The sequence below is a fragment of the Nelumbo lutea genome, chromosome 2 (assembly GCF_056320005.1).
Source record: "Nelumbo lutea isolate HS-2025 chromosome 2, American lotus-T2T, whole genome shotgun sequence".
NCBI classification, from domain to species: Eukaryota; Viridiplantae; Streptophyta; class Magnoliopsida; order Proteales; family Nelumbonaceae; genus Nelumbo; species Nelumbo lutea.
In genome coordinates, this window is record NC_142685.1 from 5,211,025 (window position 1) to 5,233,421 (window position 22,397).

The following is a 22,397-nucleotide window of genomic DNA, read 5'->3' on the forward strand; positions in this document are numbered from 1 at the left end:
CTATTTCTGCAAACCAGCCTTTAACTTGTTTCAATATTATTAGTACACCTCACGTGGATCTCATTGCACATCCCACCATGTATTGAAAACATCTCCACCATAAATAACAAAGTATAAAAGACGGTCCAGTAGTATTTTCTTGAGAGTTCAGCGCTGATACGGCTGATGGTACATATTTTGAATCAACTGGAAAAGGATTTCATTCGCAAGATGGGGTAGAGAATATAGCTATTCCATATAATGGAAAATACCATTCCACCAAGTATAGGAATTGTATTCTAACTCCAAACCAAACCAACTTTGATTCAAAATCCCTATTTTGGCAAACCAAATGAGCCTTAACTTATTCCAATATTGTTAGCACACCTCACATCGACCTCACTGCACATCCCACCAAGAGGTGTAAATCAACCCGTGCCGCCCACAGCCCGACACAAACTTGGACTGACTCGGCACAACGGTCCACGGACCGTGCTGAGCCTAGGATTTTAGGTCCACAGGCCAACATGACACGACATGACCAAACAGGCCATGCCACCCACGGCATGTAAACCGGCACTACACAACCTATCACAATCCACGGCATGGCCCATATATATAGTTATATAATATTATATGAATTATAATTATATAATAATATATAGTATATAATATATTAATAAAATAAATATTTTTTTAATATTATTATATTAACTTATTTAATTATTGCATATATATATATATATAAGTAATTTTATACACAAAATTCATATAAACTTAAAATTTTAAATTTTGTCAATTTTTTTAAATAAATTTGGCTCGACGCACAACCCGACCTGATCCAAAGTTCGATCCACAGGGCAGCACAACACAGGCCCAAGCTGTGGGCCATACCGGGCCGACTCCCAAAGTTTTCACCAGGGAGTGCAGCATGGGCCGTGATGGCCCACAAGACAACACAGCACAGCCCGCAAAAAGTGCGAGCTGCCCACAGGCTATGCCTTGCCGACCCCGCACAGCCCACTTTACACCTCCGAGTTCATTGTCATCATCCATCATAGCGGGCCCACGCCCAACCAATAGGAACCATCGATGCTAATCTCTCTACCGCTCCAATCACAACCCTCTGTTAGCAACATAGCATAAATAAATAAAAAAAGAAACCCTTCTATTCAGCGCAAATGATGTTGCGTGTTACATGGCATCCTAATCCTACAATCTACGTTGGGCACCCAATTAATAAATAAGAGGTAAGACAATTTACAAGCAATGAGGAAAAATAAAAATAAAAAGAGAGATTTAACCAAATACAACAGCTAAAGCCTAAAGCAGCTTTACCAATGACACTGCAGTATTTCCCATTTCTTTACCTTCGCCTTTTCACGTTCATACATCCATCTATACCCTGTTAAATATTACAGGTATGATGATGGTTGACTTGACCTTTGCCAAGTTGATTTTGCAAAACTATTTTCCATTTGATCCATGGATCTCTAACAGATGGCGGTGGGTGGATTTCTGATCCATACCGATACACTAAGTTACAAGCAAAATATCCTTCTATGATGTCCGAGTCAGAAAATCGTTAACAGCAAGATTTGCATCTCCATGTGCCACCGCGTCTTCTGGTTCTGGAATGTAAAGGCTGGAAGTGGAAGCCTGCACATAAACCCATTTCAGTCAAGGACGGAATTTACAAACTCCAAAACTTATGTCGTTCAGAAGTTAATATGTCCCAAATAGCCACCATAATTAGCAAAATATTGTTCCATACAATGTTTTAAAAACCAGCCCAGAGGCTGAACCGTTTTACATAAAAAGTTGCCCAAAATCAATTAAAAAATAAAAGATTACCCCGTATAGATCTCAAAAGTTTGAATATAAATTGTAATTTATAATCCATGACCTGCGAGCAGATCAACAGTACAGGCTTACAGCGACTCGGATCAAACGGGTTTTCACCAAGTCAACAGGTTTGACCAGTTTCTGGGTTTTAGAAAAACCAGAACTAGAAAAGGGTCGGATGACAGTTCAAATGGTTCAATCATCCAGATCAACGGCAGAGTGAAAACATTGGGGCTCCATTTCCAAACACAATGGAAATCTACAGAAGATTTCATTTTAACATTTCCAAATGGCAATAAGTGCAAGTTATGAGCATACCTTTGTATCAAACTGCATCTCACCATTGTTGTCTACAGTTAGGCATGCACCGTGTGCTCTTAACCATTCCTCACATTCCTCCAATCCATCCGTGTCTTTTTCATTGCCACCTTCAGTTGTTGACAATACACTCGGGAAGCCCAGAACTTGAGCAATGAATGCCAAAGGGACAGAAGGGCGATACGAACGAGACATACATCTCACTGCCTCAAACCTCATCTTCTCAACATAAAGATCTGCAGCAGGAATTTTAATTTTTCCATGAGAGGTAACCACAAAATATTTCATCAATTGAGCTAACTCTAGAATTCTTTAAGTACCCACCCATAAGGCAGGTGTTTAGGTTAGGTGCTGTCTTGTACAGTCTGAAAAAGGAGACATAGTTCCCTGATGTAACGGCTGCACGAACTGCAAGAGCATGCCTTACAGCCTCATGCTCTTTTGCTTCGTGTGATAATCTGGCAACAAAAGGAGAGTTAAGGAAAATTTGATATATGAAGATGTTAGATAAAAATTCCAAAATACAGGCATATTTGCACAATTTGATAGAAAAACTTTGGCTCTCTGAAAAAACAACAGCCTGGGCTGTTTGGGAGCAACCTGGACATGACATATTAGGATGGGTGTGGGGTAAAAGAAAATTTGCAATCAATATTCTTTTAGCCAAAAGGACAAACAAGGTACTGATTGGGACAACATATCATGCAAAGGAAATTCCCAAACAGCCCAGGCTATTGTTTTTTTTTTTTTCAGACAGCTAAAGTTTCCCCAATTTGATGATAGGATGCTAAACAGCAGACTGGTTCTCTGTAAGTTGTACTTGTTACTTGCCAATTCTATAATGAGCCTCCTTCAAGAAATGAAACCAAAGAGTACATCTAGAACCCCATATATGTTAATTTTTTAAGTACGTGTTTCAGATAGAGAAGCCAAAGGTCTACAGAGAAAAACAGTAAATCTATCTATGGTTGTTTGGACAAACTCAAGCTAGGTACACATTTTATAACTTCTGGCTTTATCCCGATGCCATAGCTCTATTTGCAGATGTGTCTAAAGCATCATATCTTGCTAAATGCTTGCAATAGAATGGTTCTGCCAAAGTAATTCCAATTACCAAGTGTATATGTGGCAAATATAACTAGTAGACATATTATAACAGTCTAAATGTGTACAGACATTTTTGAACAAGGATGAATAAAGTTGATTTTAGATTTTACAGCTTATACTTTACATGGTGAGGGATTCCTATGCCCTAGAGTGAATTTAGGTACCTCATTGAGTGACTTTGGGCTTTTCTTTTTTAATAAATAACTTGAATTTTATTAAAGCAAGACTTTGGGTTTTCTTTCTTCTCTCTCCATTTTATTTTAAATCCTTCAAAAAACTATTACTGCCATAAACAACCAAAAGTTCAAAAGAAATTCATTTAACATTCTCGATGGACTGGAACTAATATAGATGAGCTTTCTTTCATTTTTCATCAAAACCCGAAATTTTACCTTTCTAGCCAATATTCATCTTTTTTGTGCCAAACCATATCCAATTAGGGGTGCATCTTGGGTTGGAGCCATTCTTGAACATATTTCCAAGTCCCATAGGTTTGGAAGATTCTACAAGGGAAAAACTGCTATCTGTACTAAAATGGTTGAGGCTGGGAAAAACTAATAATTTCAGAAATGTAGCAATAGAAGGGGATCCCGAGGTAGTAATAGGATGGCTGAGGAATAATAGTCAAGGATCATGGTTGATATTGTCATTCGATGAAGGAAATCAAACACTTGTCAAGGAGTTAAATGCCACAATTACTTGGAACCAAAGAAAGCAAATAGTTTGGCTGAACCTTTAGCCAAAAAGCAGTGAACAGGACAATTGGTGGTTACATCTCTATGATGTTTTTGAGTATAAAACGGGGTGATTGGATTGTTTTAGCCAACCAAACAAGGGTCTTTCAATTAATGATTTATATACCACTATATTTTTCTCTGTCATAAACATTTAACGGCTAACATGAAAAACAAGGACAACATAAGTTGTAGGAAGAAAATATACATCATAGCATAAAAAAAGTGTCTAGAAACATGTGACTAACCTTGCCATTGATGATAAGAGATCTCTATTGTTATTTGAATGCATGATAACACATAGCAAGTTGTAGGCAGAAAACTCCATATGACATCCTTTGATCCCTTCAGCATAAAGAGTTTTCAGCTGTGATTGGCACTGCAAGTAACATAGGAAGAATCAATCTATGTTTATAATAAACATGACAACCATTCATCCAATGAAAACAACAATAATACATCTGAAAATCACTACAATTAAAAGAACTTCACTACCCAATTCTGCAACAATATCTACAATAAGTAAATAATCTGTCCATCATGATCTTAGATGACTACTTTCAACAACTTTGTTCATCTGTTTATTTCCCAAGACTTGGTATCATCAATCCCAAAGTAATTTTCATCTATTAAACGTTCAAATCAGCTTCCTTTGTGTTCTTTGGTTATCGTTCTTCTTCTTTTCTCCTCTTTTCTTTAAGTGTTTCTCTAATACATGACAATAAGGTTAACAGATCTAATTCATGAACTCCCAATGTACAACATTCTATCTAAAATAGCACAAGTCAGATCAAGCAAAAGAGCCTATTATTTGAAGAAGGATCAGAGCAAGAAAATAAATTGAGAAAATAAGCTACTTCTCAGGTTCTCCCACTCCTGTGTCAACCACCTTATTTGCCCCACTCTAGAAATTACCTCATTTTCTCAAAGTTCTAAAACAGGTTTTCAATTTTCTCTGAAGACCCAAGGAGCATTCAGAGATTCAGAAGTTTAGATTATATCAGCTTCCGTCTGTGTTTGAAGAAATTGACAGATGTTGTGGTAGATTCTTGAAGTTTGATGACAGGAATAGAACCTGGGAGAAGCTTGACATGACGAGACTAGGTTGAAGTCATGGATGCTGTGGCAATCCCAGACATATTGGAACTGGAGGATTTGATGGATGGAAGAGATATTGAAGAAATGGTGGTGAAAGAGGTTGGAGTCTTGGAGATGCAACTGAGGTAGTTGAAAGGCCATCTAGTTGCAGAACAGAGGTGGAGGCAGAGCTGAAAGGGAAGCCAAAGACTCGTTTGGATGGAGGAGATGGTGAGGCGGAACCTCACAACACAAGTGATGTTCAGGTGGCCCAAAAACTGGGCCAACTGGCTCACATGAGGAAGGACAGAAGGGATTTAGAGAGGAGTCAGTGGAAGGCCAACAGGCAGGAGTTTGAGGTGGAAATGAGAAGGAGAGGAAACAGGCAGTAGAAGGTAATTGTCCGGAAAAAAAAGGAGTGGGGTCCAACATTTTAAACAGAAAGATTTAATTTTAGAAAGGGCAACCAGGGTAAAAGGTCCAAAAGGTTGAGGGATATTTTAGGAAAGAACTTATCTTCGATGAAAGTTGGGCTGGACCCCTTTAGGTCCAAGCGAATAAAAACCAAGAGGAGCTGGATCAACGATGAATGGGTCTGGATCGTGACAGTTTGTGAGCGGCAGGAAGACCACCATCCAAAAAGAGTTGCAGGAGAAGGTGATACCACCCGGTTCAGCCCAGAAGGAGGTGCAACAGCAATAGAAGAACAGTGAAGCGGAAACAATTTGATCCCAAATGTGCAAAAGATCAAAGATTTAAAGCCATTTGGAGGTTCTGCCTCTCAGGAGCATAGGAAATGTCTACGTGGATTAGCAGATGGAATGGGAAGGGCAGTGGAATTTTTGATGATTTTTTGCAGAAAGGAAGAGGCGAAGTGAGCGGTGTTCAAAAGACTTCTGGCTTGCCGGAAGTGGTAAACCTTTTGGGAACCATTTCTTGACTGATTAGCGAGGAGGAAGACATAGATAATGGTGGTTATGATGTGAATAAGGAATAAGGAATAAATGTAGCAGTGGTTGGATCAAAAACTTTGAATATCATAGCACAGCTGAACAATGAGGTAGGTTCAGGGTGTATCTCTTCTACACCTTACCTATCTTCTCCTTCCAGTTTGGAAAGTAGTGCAAAGGAAAGGGACAATTCAGGAGTTGGTTTAGAAACCACAGATGGAGCTAGAAGCTTGAAGAGAAAAAAAGTTGGGGTGGATCAACAGTGTTTACATTAGGAAGAGAAGGTAGGGCAAGGAACTTCAGGGGTGGATAGATGGCACCTATACGCTTGGGAGGTGGGTCATATTCCTTGTTGATAAAGATGCTACCCATCCCCATCCTCTAAGGATATCATCTGTAAGAATAGAGGACAGATTTCCAATATTTTCACCTAAAGCACAACTTCAATGCAATGACTTTGATGGTTGCTTCCTTGCTACATGCTGTGTCCTATTAAAGATTCTTGTGCTTCTCTCCTCCCATACTGTCCAAACCACTGCTGTCCTTGCATAGCTCCACAAAATCTACCCCCTTCTTCTTCAAGGTAAAGGAGGCTAGTTTTAACAGCTCTGCCACATCTGTCTGGTTTAAACTCCTTTTTTTTATCAATAACACTTTCATTAATTCATCAGTAGAAAATTTACAAATGGAAGACAAACACGCTTATCTTCCAAGAGTCACAAAGAACTTCAAGAAAGGAAAGAAGAAAATACAAAGATACAAGGACACTAACATTACAACTTAGCCCAAAACAAGGAATCCCTTTCTGCCCCTTGTTTTGCTAAACCGTCAGCTAGGGAATTAGCTGATCTCTTAATCCAACATGTCTTAATTTCCATCTCCCGCACCAGCCATTTGAATTTCCTCTTCTCATTGTTATACTTCCAAAGATCATTTTGTTCTTTGGTCAGCCACCCTATCACCACCTCTGAATCCCCTTCAATTATAAGTTTCTTGATGTTCAATTCCTTAGCTTTCCGGGCTCCTTCCATAACTGCACATATCTCAGCTCTAAGGGAGTCACCCACTCTAACTAGGCCTGAGAACATAGCAGAGATTACCCCATTTTCATCTCTAAAAACACCCCCAATCCCTGATTGTCCCAGGTTTCCCCTACTGCATCCATCAAAGTTTAATTTCAAGAATCCACTAGGTGGGGGGGTCCAAGCCACACTCATTACTGACTTGGTCTGCGTGCAACTTGCAATTTCACCCCACTTCCTCAACATGTCATCCACAGTGTAATCTGTGAATATTTCCAGAAATTTCAGCCACTGTACTGCCCTAAACTGCATGATAGCCCTCAAATCTGTTGTCCCTTTCTGAGTTTCTGAGAATATCCTAGAGTTCCTTTCTTCCCACAGTGTCCAACATACTGCAGCCCTTAGTCTTCTCCACATTGTCCTTCCCCTTTTTAATCGCCACCTGAAGAAGGAAGGGGCAAAAAGGCCCTGCATGTCTGATGAGGGATTCCAACTGCATCCAAATAGGAAAGCCCAATCCCACAATGACCTCGCGAAGTGGCACAACACCATTAGGTGAAAACCAGTCTCCCCATCTGCTTTACACAGAACACACCACGGAGGTGATAAGCAAGTATTGGGTCTCTTCTTTTGGAGTAGATCACCAGTGTTGATTCTTTCCAGATAGGCTTCCCAACAAAAACTACCAACCCTAGAGGTATAGCTCTGCACCAAACCTCACCAACAGGAAAAGGGGACAGGGTAGGACTGGTGGACTGACTTAAGACTTTGATAAACGAAGCACAAGAGAAAATGCCATTGGGGTTAGGTGTCCAAATTCTAGAATCCGCCCTAGTGGGGTCTAAGGCAACGTTATCAAGAATGCAAGAAGGCTCGAAATACAGTTGAAGTCCGAATCCCTCAAATCCCTTCTTAGATACAAGTTCCACCCAATCCCAGAAGTGGAAGAGGACAGGGTGGTGAAAGACGAGATCGGCTCATTTTTCAAATCAGAAAGAGCATACAAAGACAGAAACTAATCCTTTAGAGGGGCGCTCCCCTCCCAGGTTTGTTCCCAAAATTTTATGGAGTTATCGGAATTCAAGTCATACCTGATATTAGGAATGAAAACTGGAAGCAGGTCATGAATGGCTTTCCAAGGAGAGTTGCTTGTGATCCTAGCTCTGATTCCAACGTCCCATTCGTTGCTCCAGCCCATGAATACTTGCCACTATTCTAGCCCATAGCTTCTCCTTCTCCATAGGCAACCTCCACAGCCACTTCCCCAGCAGAGTCATATTCCTTCTCCTAATACTCCCAAGCCCCAAACCACCACACGACTTACTCCTGCACACTATTTCCCAGCTAACTCTATGATCCCTCTTCTCTTCTCCAGGCTCCCACAGGAAATCATTCATTAACTTCTCTAATCTGTTAACAATCTTCACTGGGATTTTAAACACCGACATGAAGATCGGTAAGTTAGCAAGCGTAGCCTTAATTAATGCAATTCTCCCGCCAAGAGAGAGGTAATTCTTTTTCCAGGATACCAATCTTTTTTCAAACCTTTTCATCACCGAGTTCCAGAAGCTCTCTCTCTCTCTTGGGATTATCACCTAATGGTAATCCTAAATAGTTCAGAGGCCACCCCGTGACTTCATACCCCAACACTTCAGCACTCTCCTTGATCTCTCCCTCCTCCAAATTCACCCCCACTACACAGCTTTTCCCAAGGTTAACCTTCAAATTGGACAGTTGCTCAAACAGTTGTATCACCAACTTTAAATTCCTGATAAACTTCACATTACCACCTTCACATAACAGAATTGTGTCATCAGCAAACTGTAAATGTGTGAGGGGGGTTTCCATCCTCCCAACCCTCCAGCCTCTAATGAGCCCAATAGAATCTGCTCTGTGAATCAATTTCCCCAAAACCTCTGCAATTAAAATGAACAAGAAAGGAGAAAGGGGGTCTCCTTGTCTTATACCCCTACTGGCTAGAAAGAAATCTACCACTAACAAAATGAGAGAGAGAAACTCCTTTTTACATTAACAAAATGAGAGAGAGAGAGAGAGACTGAGGTATAAATGGTAATAGCAACTGTGTAAAGCCTGGTCTACTCTTGTTTTTTATCATATTTTTACATCCTTCCAATCTTGCTATTTCCTAATAAAGATCTTCCCATCAATCAAATATTCATTACAGGTAACCAGTAATAGCCACAAGAAAAATTTGAACGGTAGCAAGCTTACACACAAAGAAATATCTCAAGACTAAAGTAATTTCCAATAGAGGTATTTATACTGACCTGATTATACTCGGGCAAATCCCCAGCTTCCAGTGCTAATCGTGCATGAGTTTCATAGACCTAAAACAAGAAAAAACTAAAACAATATAGATATTTCCAAGAAGAATATTTCTCAAAGCAAAAGAATATCGTTAGAAATAGGCATCATTTTCAGCAAGGATTTTTAAGGATAGACAGGAGTTCCTTCTTTCCCTATTTTTTGGAGAAGAAAAGAACATAAGAGTAACAGAACTCATAAGGTGACAGAAGAAGAAAGAAACTCTTAAGTGTGCTTAAACTGATAAAATTCGAAGAACATAGTTGTTTTCAAGGCATTAATTATGAAACAAAAGCTCATAATGAAATATAACTAATGTAGATGTAATAGATACCAGTACCTTGACTGTTAGTTCATTATGTATCCTTTGTACAGTCAGATCCTGACGAATGGATTTCAACTGATCACATTTGTACAGGTAATTTTTTTGTGAGCTTTGAACCATTAGGAGAGATTTTTCCAGCACTTCTTCTGGTCTCACCTGTAAAAAATCAAAAAATTTCATTTCACAAAGAAGTTCAGGTATGTTAAACATGGAAGAGAAAACAGTCCTAAATTTAATGGAACTGGATGTATTTACAGTGGCAGGATCAGGTGCAGAAGTAAGGCGCAAGTAGCGTTTCTCAATTTCCTGGCAGGTTCCTTTGACGGTAAGGGCATCCCAGTCAATATCTTCCACAGCCCTGTTGCCACTATCCTCATAATTTTTGCCAAGTTCCAGAGCAGTAAGCCTTCTGGTGTACAAATTTCCAGCTCCAACATCTTTTGTTCTTAGGTTCTTGGTTTCTGCTCGATGACCATGAACTTTCTCAAAACGCTTAGAACGATTTTCACGTCTTTTCCTTTCTTCAGGTGAATCTGCAAGTGCTATAGCACTTGAGTAGTACGCTGTTAAACTCTGTTCCTTGTCACTATCACTAGAAGTACCACCATTTTCAGCAAGATTGGAATTATCACTAAGCCGCTGCTTTTTCACTGGCCTCGGGGAACCTTTACTTGGAGTCTGCTGTTGTGGAAGGAATTTCACACCGCTCCAATTATTTTCCTTGCTTTCACATTTTCCACTTGAAATCTGCAAAGGTTTCATTTAGAGCAAAGCAGATTAAGTATATAATGCAGGTATTTATTACTTCTCACAAGCTACCAAAAAATAGGTAAGTAGGTAAAGAATGCAGCAAAACCTTCCTGGTAAAACAATTCCCCTGAAAGAAACAAAGAATCATGTCATCTCCAACATTAATGGGCATGCCTTCAGAGGCAGACCCAGAAATTTTCCCACGGGGGCCCCAGTGCACAGAAAACCATATGATCTTTGTAAAGTTCTATTTTTTTTTTTTATCAATAACACTTTCATTAATCATCAGTAGAAAATTTACAGAGGAAGACAAACACACTTATCTTCCAAGAGTCACTTTGTAAAGTTCTATTTCCATATGGCTGTTTTTTAAAATTATGTGGCCCTCAGCCCCTCAGGGTCTGCCCCAGCCCGTCAAGGGGCTGTTTTGACCTAGTCGACCCAATCTGATCTACAAAGATCTGGGGAAAGTTCCAGTTCCAATAAGCCGGTTACAGGCCCATTTTTTTAGATCAAAATAATAACTGGATTGGTGCAGGGCCTAGATTGACCCAGACCAACAAGGATACAAATATAACTGGAAATTTCATAATCATAGCGAAAAAGGTCTGGGACAAGTTCCAATTCCAATAAGTCAGTAACTGGTTCTGGACCTGTTATCTCCAGATTACATTTGTTCTGCCCAATCAGGCTCATGCCCAACTCACTGACAGTCCTAAATATTAACGCTATACCATTTTTGAAATTTCATAAGAAAGACTGAAAAGCTTACCGTTCCATCCTTTTCCTTGAATTTATCCCAATTGACATCTTTCATAGCAACATAATTAACCGATGCCAGTTTCTCAACTGGCTTCTCTTCTGGTACAGGCTCCCACCTACTCTTGGTACGTCTACTTGGACTCCTCTTGAACTTCGGCAACGATGGCGCAATAGTGGAACTCTGTATGCTGCTGCAAAACAGCATACAAACCAATTAGGCATCCATATTAGCTTTCTGCATGACTAGTTTAGGCCAAGCATTTGTACATATTTGTTCTTAAAGACTTTCAGAGTACACAGAGACTTTCCCTTGGTGCAGAAAAAGAAAGGGAGGAAAATATTTTGTGGACCAACTTTTGAAGTCAAATTTATCTCCAGAGAACCAATTTGCAATATGCTAGGGCATCCCCTGTTTTGAAACCTAATTCCTACTTGGGACAAAATGGTACAAAGTCTTCAAATTTCTAACTATATCATATGAGCAGGTTGGCAACCCCAAAGTCTCCCTCAAGTGTTATGGCATGTTCAATTTCACTGGTAAGAACCAGATCTTGGCATATGTGGATGGTGAATCTCTTAAAGGGACGCGCATCCTCCACAAACCATCTCTCGTTAATCTTGCCAACCAGATCATCCATAGCCTTGCTGACTTAACCTTCACAACATCGTGCACCACAATATCAAGCCTTTGAACTTCCTCATCAACTCTCCCAGAAAGTCAAGTTCGCAGGTTTTAGGGTCAGCTGGAGCATTGCTCTGTAGGAACCATCAGTTACATAAAACCAGAATGAATCACTAGTGAGTTCAAAAAACAGCATCTATGAAGAATATGAAGGAGATATCCAGAGCTCTGGTGTCAGCATTTTGGAGTTTCACATGGTCTGTTCACATTCACATTCAATCAGACTGGAGACTGGGAAGCTTGGCAATTTGTTTATCTCAGCTGTTAATAGGCATATTACACAATGTAAAGAGAGCTCTGCATTTACCATTTTATACCAAACTAGAGTTGACTGTATGTTCTGACATGTCTTAGCATATTGCAAGTTAACTTTCCCAGTTAACCTTGAAAAGTTGGTCTAGACTGTACTTTTCCCCGAGCAAGATCAATTTCAAGAAACCTGACAAATAGAATAGGTCCCAACTATAGAACTTTTAAATATAGTTGGAGAACCAGGAAAGCACACAAGTACCAAAGTTCACTGTAACCATCTCTGGCATTAGCACCAACTTAGAAAACTTGAGCTTTCTAATCAATTAAAGAAAAGGGGGAGTAATGGCAACAATAGTTAAATAGATTGCATCATTTTTTTTGATAAATAAATAGATTGCATCATTGAACTATCCCATTTGGAAGATCAGGTAAAAGTAAACATACTTCTTATTAACTGCATCCATGTTTGGTAATGGAAAAAGAGGTTCTGTGTCCCAGTCTCGTGTGAAAAGTGTCCCATCAGCAGATGCCTTAGTAATCATCTGAAATGGAGAAAAGAAAAGAGATGAACTTAAGATGCACTGCAATATAAAATCACAATTACAAATTCTCATAGCACTGATACCACATTAATAAATGACAAGAAACATCTCAACAATCTCATATGTTGAACCAACAGATTCTATAGATGGAAGACTCTACGCTAAAATAAAGTAGAGGAGAGTAAGAATAGTAATGAAGGTGATTAATACATGCCAGAGACACTCTAGGGCATGAGATCACTCACTTAGCATAAGCTATAAGAACTGAAATAAATCCTACTTGTTCCTCCATACTTTTGCACTTTACACGTACATATGTACAGAGGTTGCCAATCCTACTAGAACTAGGAAAAGCAAAAAGCACAGACTCTAAAACTTTAAACTAAACCCTTCAACTTTGGAAGATCTTTTGCCTTGAGTCAAGTAAATTCCTTAGAACAGGGTTTTCTTGATCTAAGTAAAGTCAATTATAGAACCTAGACCCCCAATCCTACCAGAAACTTCAATTTGTACTTTGTTTACACTTTTCTCTTGTCTTCTCTAATCCCCAAAGACTTTCCCAGTCAAGTCAAATCAATTCAAAGTCAACCGGTGCCATCAAAAGTGAAGGCCTTCTGTTGGGAGGTTTATCACTTGAAAATTAAAATTTGGGATTGGCTCCAGAGAAAAAGGACTAACTGATGTTTATCCCTACACATCTTCTTTCTTTGCAATGCAAGTGGAGAAACTGCTTACCACTTACTAATCTCTTGCGGCTGGAATCTCTTTGGGTGCAGGCAAATTCCTCCATTTGTTTTGGAAAGTCTTTTTTTCAAATCTTTCTTTAAGTCACCAAGGAAAAAAGCAAGATAGTGTGGAGAAGCTCAAGGACAGTTATACATTGAATGATATGGGAGAAGAGAAATGAAAAAAAAAAAAAAACTTTGAATGACAAGTTGCAGCACAGAAGCACAATACTTGAAGGCATTACTTTCAAGGTGGGCCATTGGCACAAAACAGTAAAGTTATTTCACTCCTTTCACTAGGGAGGACATCATTAGAGGATAGCACTGGATATAGCCTCATATTTTCTAGATCTCTGATCCACACACAATGCATACCACCGCTCTCATCTAGTTAAGTTGAATGTTTATGGATGCAGCATGGGTAATCCAGACCCGCCTGGTATAGGAGGCACTTCTAGAGACAATAGAGTGACTATCATAGCTCTATCTTCAGACCCATAGGTTAGGGTAATTCCATATGAGCAGAATTCATGGCAGTATTTCAAGGTTTAAGGTTAGCAAGGTCTTTCAGGTTTAGAAATTTGGTAGTGAAAGAGACTACCAAAGTGATGATGGGCTGGTTAAAAAGGCCAGATTAGTATCAATGGCAACTTTAAAACAAGATGAGGACAGAAAGAGAAATGAATAGGGACCTGGATGCAGGTAACATAAGGTCAAAGAAAGGAAAGCAAGACACAAGACAAATGAAAATAGGATATTCCTATTGCATCCAAAATACGAAGTAAAACAAATGAGATATTGTGGCCTCACCTCTTTCATTATATTCTGACAAGCTGCCTTTTGTGAATCATCCTTGCACCGGGCCAAAGCCCTTTCTACATATGCACGAAGTGATGTAGGGAACATTCCAGGCTGCATCCAAAATTAAAATGCAAGAAAAGATCATTTCTCAAGGAGCCAATCAAGACATAATATTGATCTGGAGAAAGAAAAGAATATGTAAGGCTCAGTTTGGAAGGAGTAGAAATACAAATATGTAGAGTCAAAACCTTGTAAGTTATTAACCAATGCTGGTCCAAGCTAGCAGGGTCTTGCAAAGGGTGTACTGGATGTGGACCAAACTTCCAAAGTTTTTACATAAAATGACCACTCTCAGACTCAAACACATGTTCCCTCAGTTGTCAACACGAGATTTTACAATTGCACTAAGCAATTGCCCCTTAAAATCTCTAAAGTCCCAAAATCAAACTTTAGGTCATGTTTATGGACACTAATACTGTTACAAGGTACAGAACCCAAGTAACCTATGCATCCAAGATTATCAAATCCATTAAGATATGAGAAGTAGGAACGAACGGACATCATGGTGAAAGTGGAGCAATGGTGGGGAAAAGAAAACTTCAAACGTTTTTTCTCCCTTTTACAAAGATGATATCAATAGTGTATGGAAATGTGTTACACAATCATTTCCGAATACAACCATTGCCCAACGAAACACTGGATTTATTTGTGGTTTCTTTGCAATCAAATCTTGGTTTCCTAAAATCAAGGAAGCATTGGTCCAGCCCACTTGCTTGTTTAATACTATATTGCTGACTTAACACACATAAATTGAGCATGTGCATGATCTGCTGCTGAGTTGGAAGGGTTCTAAAGAAAGTTCAAAAAGGGCATGAGAAAGTGGAAATGAACCAAGGAGTAATAATTTAACAGAAGATCTCACGATTACAATGGCAAACCAGTTCTCATGTAGCAAACTCCAAATAGTTGGGACAAAATTCTGTTGAACATTACAAACTACAAAACTCTGTTGTATACTTTTTCTAAGGTAAATAAAGAACAAAATTAGTTTTATTTGACAACTTTTAGTTGATAATGTTGAAAGATTATTATATTGGGTGTACTTGGGTGACAGGGTAATTAAGTAATTATGTGTTTAGAATAAGGACACACCAGCCCACTGTCATTTTGATAATTAAGGGCATACTTGTAATTTTTTCTTCATTTAATGTTAATATAAAACTGGGCCGACTGTTATGAGGAGATTAAGTCATTCCGATCTCTCTCAAACACAATTCAGTGGTTCTCTCTTCTCTCCTCTCTTTCTCTCTTGTTCTAGTCTTGCTGCAGCACTATATCCTGCTGTATTTTTGTCTCTGTAATACCATATTTTACAGATAACAAATTATCAAGTTCTGTTGTATACTTTTATCTGATAACAAATTAATTTTATTGAAACAAAAAAAAAAGGAGCAGAATACAACAAAGGGAAGGCCCAACCAATCAAGGGAAGAGGTTGTTTACAAGTTTAATGCCATCACAAGCACCTGGATCAGTAACTGAATCATGTCAATACAAGAAAGCTAAGCACATACAAGCATTAGAATTACATTAAGGAACTGTTTGGTAACAGATGAAGCTGCTGAACTGAAAGACTTATTGCTTATTGAAGGGTATAGTAATCTATCCAACTAGTCTCATCCATTAAGGAGCCCACAACTTGCACAGAGGCTGAGAAGAGGAAAAAGAAGAAGACTCACCTTAAGCACGGAATCAGCAACTTCATTAGAGGGCACTTTGTTATTATGCTTCGGCATTGAAATGCTGATATATGCCGGTTTTGCTGCTGCATTGGTTGTAGAACTATCCTTATCTGTTCTTGGCAGGCCCAAGGCCAAATTTGAAGCAATTCTAGGGTTCGTTGGGATCTGCAATTTGCTTACCCGCCGTGCATCCAAGGATGGAACAGCTTGCATCGGTGACTGATACTTTTGAGGAACCTGATGAGTAGTGGAATATTGTACATTAGGTCCTGGAGGACAGGCAGTCTTCTGTTGGTCCTGACGGTCATCATATGGAAGTGGATTGGAGTCCAAAGGCTTTTGGAAGTATGGAGTTGGAGTGGCATGGTGATTCTGAAACACCGAAGTGCCATGTTTCCAGTAACCATCCTGGGTATTTCCAACTACAGCACCAGCCTGCCATAAAGATCCAGCAATTCTGAAGTGTTCAGTTCAATACAGAGATATGACATTCAACAGCATGGCAGATGACACTCCACCAGCAATGGCAAGATCTTGATGATTCCTACAATAATAAAAAAGGGCCATCACCCAATGTTGATCCTGGTTGTCCAGGATCTTGGGAGGGGTGGACTGGATACGTGCCTAACCTTTGGCATTTTCTGCACAAAGTGGCCGCAAACAGACTCAAACCCATGTTATCACAAATGCCAGCCCACGATTTTACCATTGCACCAAGAAATGGCCCCTAAACTCTTATATTAATTATTACAATATTTAATCGGCCAATAAGAATTTCTTTTTGCTGTTCATACATCAAGGTTTTTTTATGAAGAAGGTAAAGTATTAATATATAATAACAAAAGATGTACATGGTCCTCTGTACAAAAAGTTTCTGTACATCATATACATTCTCTAAGGACCCCCCCCAAAAAAATTCTATTCTCAAAAAAATAAGATGAAAGCTCCTCCACGCTAAAACATTTGGTGTAAAACAAAACCAGACATCAAGTTGAATATATTCAATAAAGAAACAAAACCAGTATAATTTGATGTAAACAACGCCTTTTTTGGAAGAAAAGTAAGACATTTTGTTAACAGGTGCAAGGTGCACTTAAGAAGTATATAAATGGCTGTACAAGGTACCAACCATAAACCTCACATTACACAAATATCACTTCTAGACAGAGTATCCACAGAAAAGAAAGAGAACCAAGAGGCATCCCTAAAAAGCTTCAAATCACTGAAAGCCAAGAATGTAGCAAACCATCTTTCCTCCTTAGGATCTCATCATCTTGGGTATCTTTGTTATCAAAAAACCTCAAATTCAGTTGGTTACACACTGTCCAAATCAATGTTGAAGGGATGGATTGCAGGCTAACTTTCTTAACAAACCAGATAGGCAATGTCTCATGCAAAGATCCAGGGAAGCCGCTGATCAAAAAAGAAAAAAGTATGCTCATATCTGATAACTGTCTTGGCAATGGAGGAAAGTACACCCATAGATGGTCATGGGTTGCAAGACTCTAGGAAGATAGAATTAAGAACAAGTGAATTAGGAACCACTTGAGAGTTGAGAGTAGCCCCAATAGGTTATAAATGACAAAATGAGAGAAAGTCATCTGAGATAGTTTGGTCGTGTTCAAAGACAACTAATGGGCCATTCAACAGGGAGATTCTGAAATTGCAGAGGCTTGGTCCGATCAAGCTGCTGAGTATTGGAAACAAGCTATAGTGCTTACTCCAGGTAATTATATTGAAGCGCATAATTGGTGGAAGATCACGAGGCGGTTCGAATAAGAACACTCTATTTCTTTTGTTAATTTCTAATATTTTAGCTGTACCAGTGGGGCTGGCATTGCAACTAGAAGATTCTAAAAGAGTAAAGGGAAGACCAAAGAAAATGTGGAATTGAGTAATAGGAAATAACCTAAGGACCTATGATTTGGCAGAAGACATGGCCCTTGATGGAGTGCAATGACTAAACAGGATTCATATAGCCAATAATGACTATTTTTGGGTGGCTTTGTAAAATATTGTTTTCTTACTGGGGCCATTACCCATTGATTTGGGATGCTTGGCATATTATGATCTCCCTGTATTTTATCTTAATATAACTCACTGTTTCTGATAAAAAAAAAAATACCAATTAGTTGGGAAAAGTTTGCTGAGTTGAGTGTGTGAAAAGCAGACACCTTTCCTAGGAAACATTAATCTGTCAAAAGCTACAAATTGAATCACGATATTCAAATAGGGCATACAAATTATTGTGACTATAATATAAGTAAAAGATTAAAGCATGTCAAAAGCAATAACACTAGTCAATAAAGCCATAAAGCTTAAAAACAAACAACAAAGGAGAACCATGAGACAAATTAGTAAGAAATCAGTATACACAATTAGGTAAGAAAAGCTAAGGATAACTTAAAGCAAGGGAAGAATGCATGAATTCCTTGTATGAACATTTTGCATTTCCAAATTACATAGGAACCATGCCCAATCTACTCTACCCATTTAGCATATGCATCTGCACAAGGGTGTGCCAACTTACTGGGTTGCTAAAATGCAGACAAATATGGAAATCCACAGACCTGAAAAGAAGGCAATTCAGATGAACCAGATTCTGGTCTCCAGGATGTGGTGCCAGGTGGTGGTGGCTGGTTGTTTGGAGTTGGATATCCAGCACTAACACCAGGAATCGGACAAGCCAAAGTAGTTGCACTGGAAACAGACATATTCTCTGTCCCAGGAGCACAGCTTACATCAGTTTGGCTATAATAATCTGCCCACTGCTTATAGTTTTGTTGATAATGAAGTGGTGTTGCAGCTACAGCACTAGAATTATGAGCACCATTTGAATCTGAAGGAGTATAGTTTGGATACTGATGGGAGGAATAACTTGCATAGTTCCCTTCATTCCACAAGTTATTCTGATTACTATAATCGCTGCTCGGGTAACCTCCAGCTGTCTGATAATCACCAGCATTGTAATAAGTTCCTGAATAACTTGTAGAACCCGCATAAGAGCCTGTATTCTGAAATGAGGTAAGAGGCTGATAAGGAGCACCTGAGTTTTGATACACTCCTGGTTGTTGAGGGTACGGATGGTTGGTTTGCTGTGAATAGTTGTAATAATAACTTGCATAGCCCGTGTTTCCATAACCATAAGGGTCAGTTGAATTTGGGTATGACAAATAGCTAGCATATTCTTGGGAGACATTTGCTGTTCCAAAACTAGATGAAGTAGAAGCATGCGGCACAGAATTCAAGCCATCTTGCATGTTCTTTGGTAGTGTCTCTGCCTGCTGATCATGGCGGTAAGTCGTATTTGAATAAATTCCATTCTCTGATGAGTTGTTATCTGTCATATGCATGGTCCATGATACAGTATTGGATCCTTCTGCCAAGGGCAGAGGGGCATGCCCAAGAGTGAATGAAGATCCATATGAAGATGGATGTCCTTCACTGCTATCCACAGTTTGACGTGGCTGTTCAAGGAAGCAACCAAATGGTGGGGCATTATGTTAATAACCCATACATTGAACAGTACATAAACAGGCTTACAATTATTATCTTGCAATACATTTCACAGGCATAAAATAGAACCTACCGCTCATATAATGCAATGTAAGCAAATACAGTAAATATGTAACCACCACAGAGTTTAGAAATACCTAATGGATTTTACCCACAACTTCTCTTTTCTCACTCATTTCCCAACTAAAGACAGCCTAAATGTATGTGTACAACGACTTCAAATCCTCGCTTTTCCAGTGGTAGGAAAAGTATGAGCCAATTGGCCCAAAATATAAAAACAACCTTGAATCCTATGGTACATTTCAAAGAAATTGAGACAATACTGTTGTTTCAAATTCACCAACTGGCATACGTCTCAAAGAAATTGCACAAGATACATCAGAAAAATTGAGACAATATATTTTGTTTCGATGATACATTTTAGAACTCAATTGTTATCAAAAATCCCGGTTTAACCTTTCCAAGAGAAGAGAGGTCCAAAAGAATAATCTATACCACTTAACACTGAAGTAACAAAAGTTATGATAGTGTACCAACTAAAATAAAAAGTTCAATTCCATGTCCGTAACAAGAAATCATATCTACTGCCACTTAGCAAAATACTGATGTATCAAACCTATTAAACTTCAAGCTTCAACTCACAGTAATCAAATTAAGTACAATACAATAGACTATTTTTGCATTCAGAAACATAAACTTTAAAATTAGCAGAGGAATGCAATCGGCAAAGCAATTACCTCAAGCAGATTTGGATCCAGTTGAGCTACTGTATCAGTACTGCTTCCTTGGTTCATCATTTCATGTACATCCTAATTCATCAAAAACCAGTCAATTCTTCACACATGAATTGTAAGACAATAAAAACAAAAGTTCGACCAACAACAAGCCAAAAATACATATAATCTAATCCATTTTCAAAAATAAATTAAAACGAAATAATAAAAAGAAACCAATCAAAATATTGTGACGTCCTCATTGAAATTACCAAGACTTTACTAAATTGTAGAAATATAAACAGAACCCTAGACCCATTCACTTGCTAGATGTGCAAATAATTCTTAGTTCTTACCTTCAAAAAGCCCGGGCACGCACTTGTTTTTGACCTCAAAAAGAATATCTACTCTTTTTCGCCGCTGATTCGAGATCCGATGACGAACAGAAAAGAAAAAGAAAACAAAAAAATAAAAGAAAAGAAGAGAAGAGAGAGAACTACTCCCAATCACGATAGACAAGAGATGAACGAATGCAAACAAAGGAATCGTTATTATTATTTTCTAAATTGAATACAGTATTACAAGAACGGAAATAAAAAAGAAAGATTAAACGCAACCAAAAAAAATCGTAGAGTCAATCCAGATTTCTTATTTGTACAGAAAGGAGGAGAGAGACAGAGAGAGTTGGGGATGGTAAAGGAAAACGAGAGATGCGAGTGTTTCAATTTCCAACGCCTTGATTGGGTCCGGATTCAGGGTTTGCCCTTTTGGCTTTGGAACGGTAGCAATAGAAAAGATATCTGGGATAGATCAAAGGCTCTTCTAGGCGGAACGTCAAAAACCCCCTTCGGGGCGATCCTTTCCTTTATCAAAGTGGAATGATGACGTGGCTAAATTATGCAGTCCTTCCCACGTGTATGGATCTGACGTGGTGTGTCACGGTTGGCCCATAATTACGAGCAGAGACCAGCAGCGACTGGTCTACTCCAAGACTGGATCTCGATACTTTCGCATCTACACGTACAAAACACAAAACAGCGCTTGACCTCCTACAGTCCTACTACGCACCGGCACAAAATACAAACGGTTGTTGGTTCCATGGTGTTGCATTCCCGTTTTGACTTAAAATAGAAACAACAGAGTTTGTATTGGATTTCTCGCGCAAGGAGTTTTGGATGCTTGAATCGCAGGTATGCTTGAATCAACGAGTTTTGGATGCTTGAATGATAGTTTGTATTGGATTTCTCGCGCTTGACCTGCTTCATGTTTTAGGGTAAAACATTTCCAAATCTTTCTAGCTTGAAACACAGTGTTTAAGCTTAAAACAGGCACCAAACACTACCCCAATTGTAAAGGTGTAAAAAGTTGTCAGCCCTGTTCACACTTTTTACGTTAAAATTCGATCATCAAAAGCTGTAAGTGCAGACCTCCTCCCAATTAGATTTTTTATTAGCCTGTTGGCCCACTTCAAGGAATTGCTCAATGAACTCTGGAGCCTCTTTAAGTGAAGCAAAACCAAAACGAAGCTAAAAACAAAAACAACTTCCATTGGCCAGGCCGCACGGCATCTTGGATGATCACACTAAATGCTGTGTTTGGTTTAAAGGAAAAACCAGGAAAAATGTAAGGAAACCTTTAGAAAGCGTGTATAGAGGTTTTGGATGGTTTTAGTGGAGACTCGAATAAAATTAGCCTACTTGTTTGTGTAGCCCCATGAATAAAAAATAAATAAAAAAAAAAGCGAAATTAGGCACAAAGTCTCTACAAAAATATTTATTGAAAGTGGTGTATGAGAATTGAAATATCCCCATTCCATGGATGGAGATATTAAAACTCAATTTACTCCATTGGTCCACCTACAGAAATGCCACGCCATTCATATTTTTTTGAAATACCTAAAATGCCCATTGAGATATGCCACCTCACCCCACATTCTAAAATACCCAAAATGCCCCTTTCAAATGCAGGTAATAATTTCCTTTTTTGATTCCATTGTTCACATTCACCTTCGTTTTCACCTCCTTTCAACAACTTAACCCATTCATTGGAAAATCTACAGCATAGTGCCTTTGATCCTCTTCACATGCGCACATCAATGGAAGCAGAGATATCTACTCTTCCTCCCATTGACTCACATCTTCATTTTCACCTTCATCAAAATGCACATTGACGGAAGCAGAGATATATCCCCTCCTTCCTTCCTTTGTTGTGTCTTCTACGCTAAACCCCT

General features: G+C 38.9%; 1 protein-coding gene across 4 annotated transcripts; it reads right to left on the reverse strand.

The window, feature by feature from the left end:
* Positions 1 to 1,126: 1,126 nt before the first annotated feature.
* Positions 1,127 to 21,003, reverse strand: SAC3A (SAC3/GANP/Nin1/mts3/eIF-3 p25 family). 4 transcript variants are annotated; one of them, XM_088972114.1, is made up of 15 exons: positions 20,524 to 21,003; positions 20,192 to 20,263; positions 18,985 to 19,405; positions 18,509 to 18,886; positions 15,936 to 16,373; positions 14,206 to 14,307; positions 12,573 to 12,670; positions 11,205 to 11,385; positions 9,938 to 10,429; positions 9,698 to 9,838; positions 9,321 to 9,380; positions 4,232 to 4,362; positions 2,467 to 2,600; positions 2,143 to 2,378; positions 1,127 to 1,638 (listed from the first exon to the last, which is right to left on the reverse strand). In XM_088972114.1, exons 3-15 carry the CDS (start codon positions 19,168 to 19,170, stop codon positions 1,540 to 1,542), a joined length of 2,676 nt encoding a protein of 891 aa, XP_088828240.1. In that variant the 5' UTR covers positions 19,171 to 19,405; positions 20,192 to 20,263; positions 20,524 to 21,003; the 3' UTR covers positions 1,127 to 1,539. The 4 variants fall into 4 exon arrangements, with proteins under 4 accessions (XP_088828240.1, XP_088828241.1, XP_088828239.1 ...); XM_088972115.1 differs by having other exon boundaries at positions 11,205 to 11,382; positions 20,524 to 20,985; XM_088972113.1 differs by having other exon boundaries at positions 11,205 to 11,382; positions 18,509 to 19,405.
* Between the last annotated feature and the right edge of the window lie 1,394 nt (positions 21,004 to 22,397).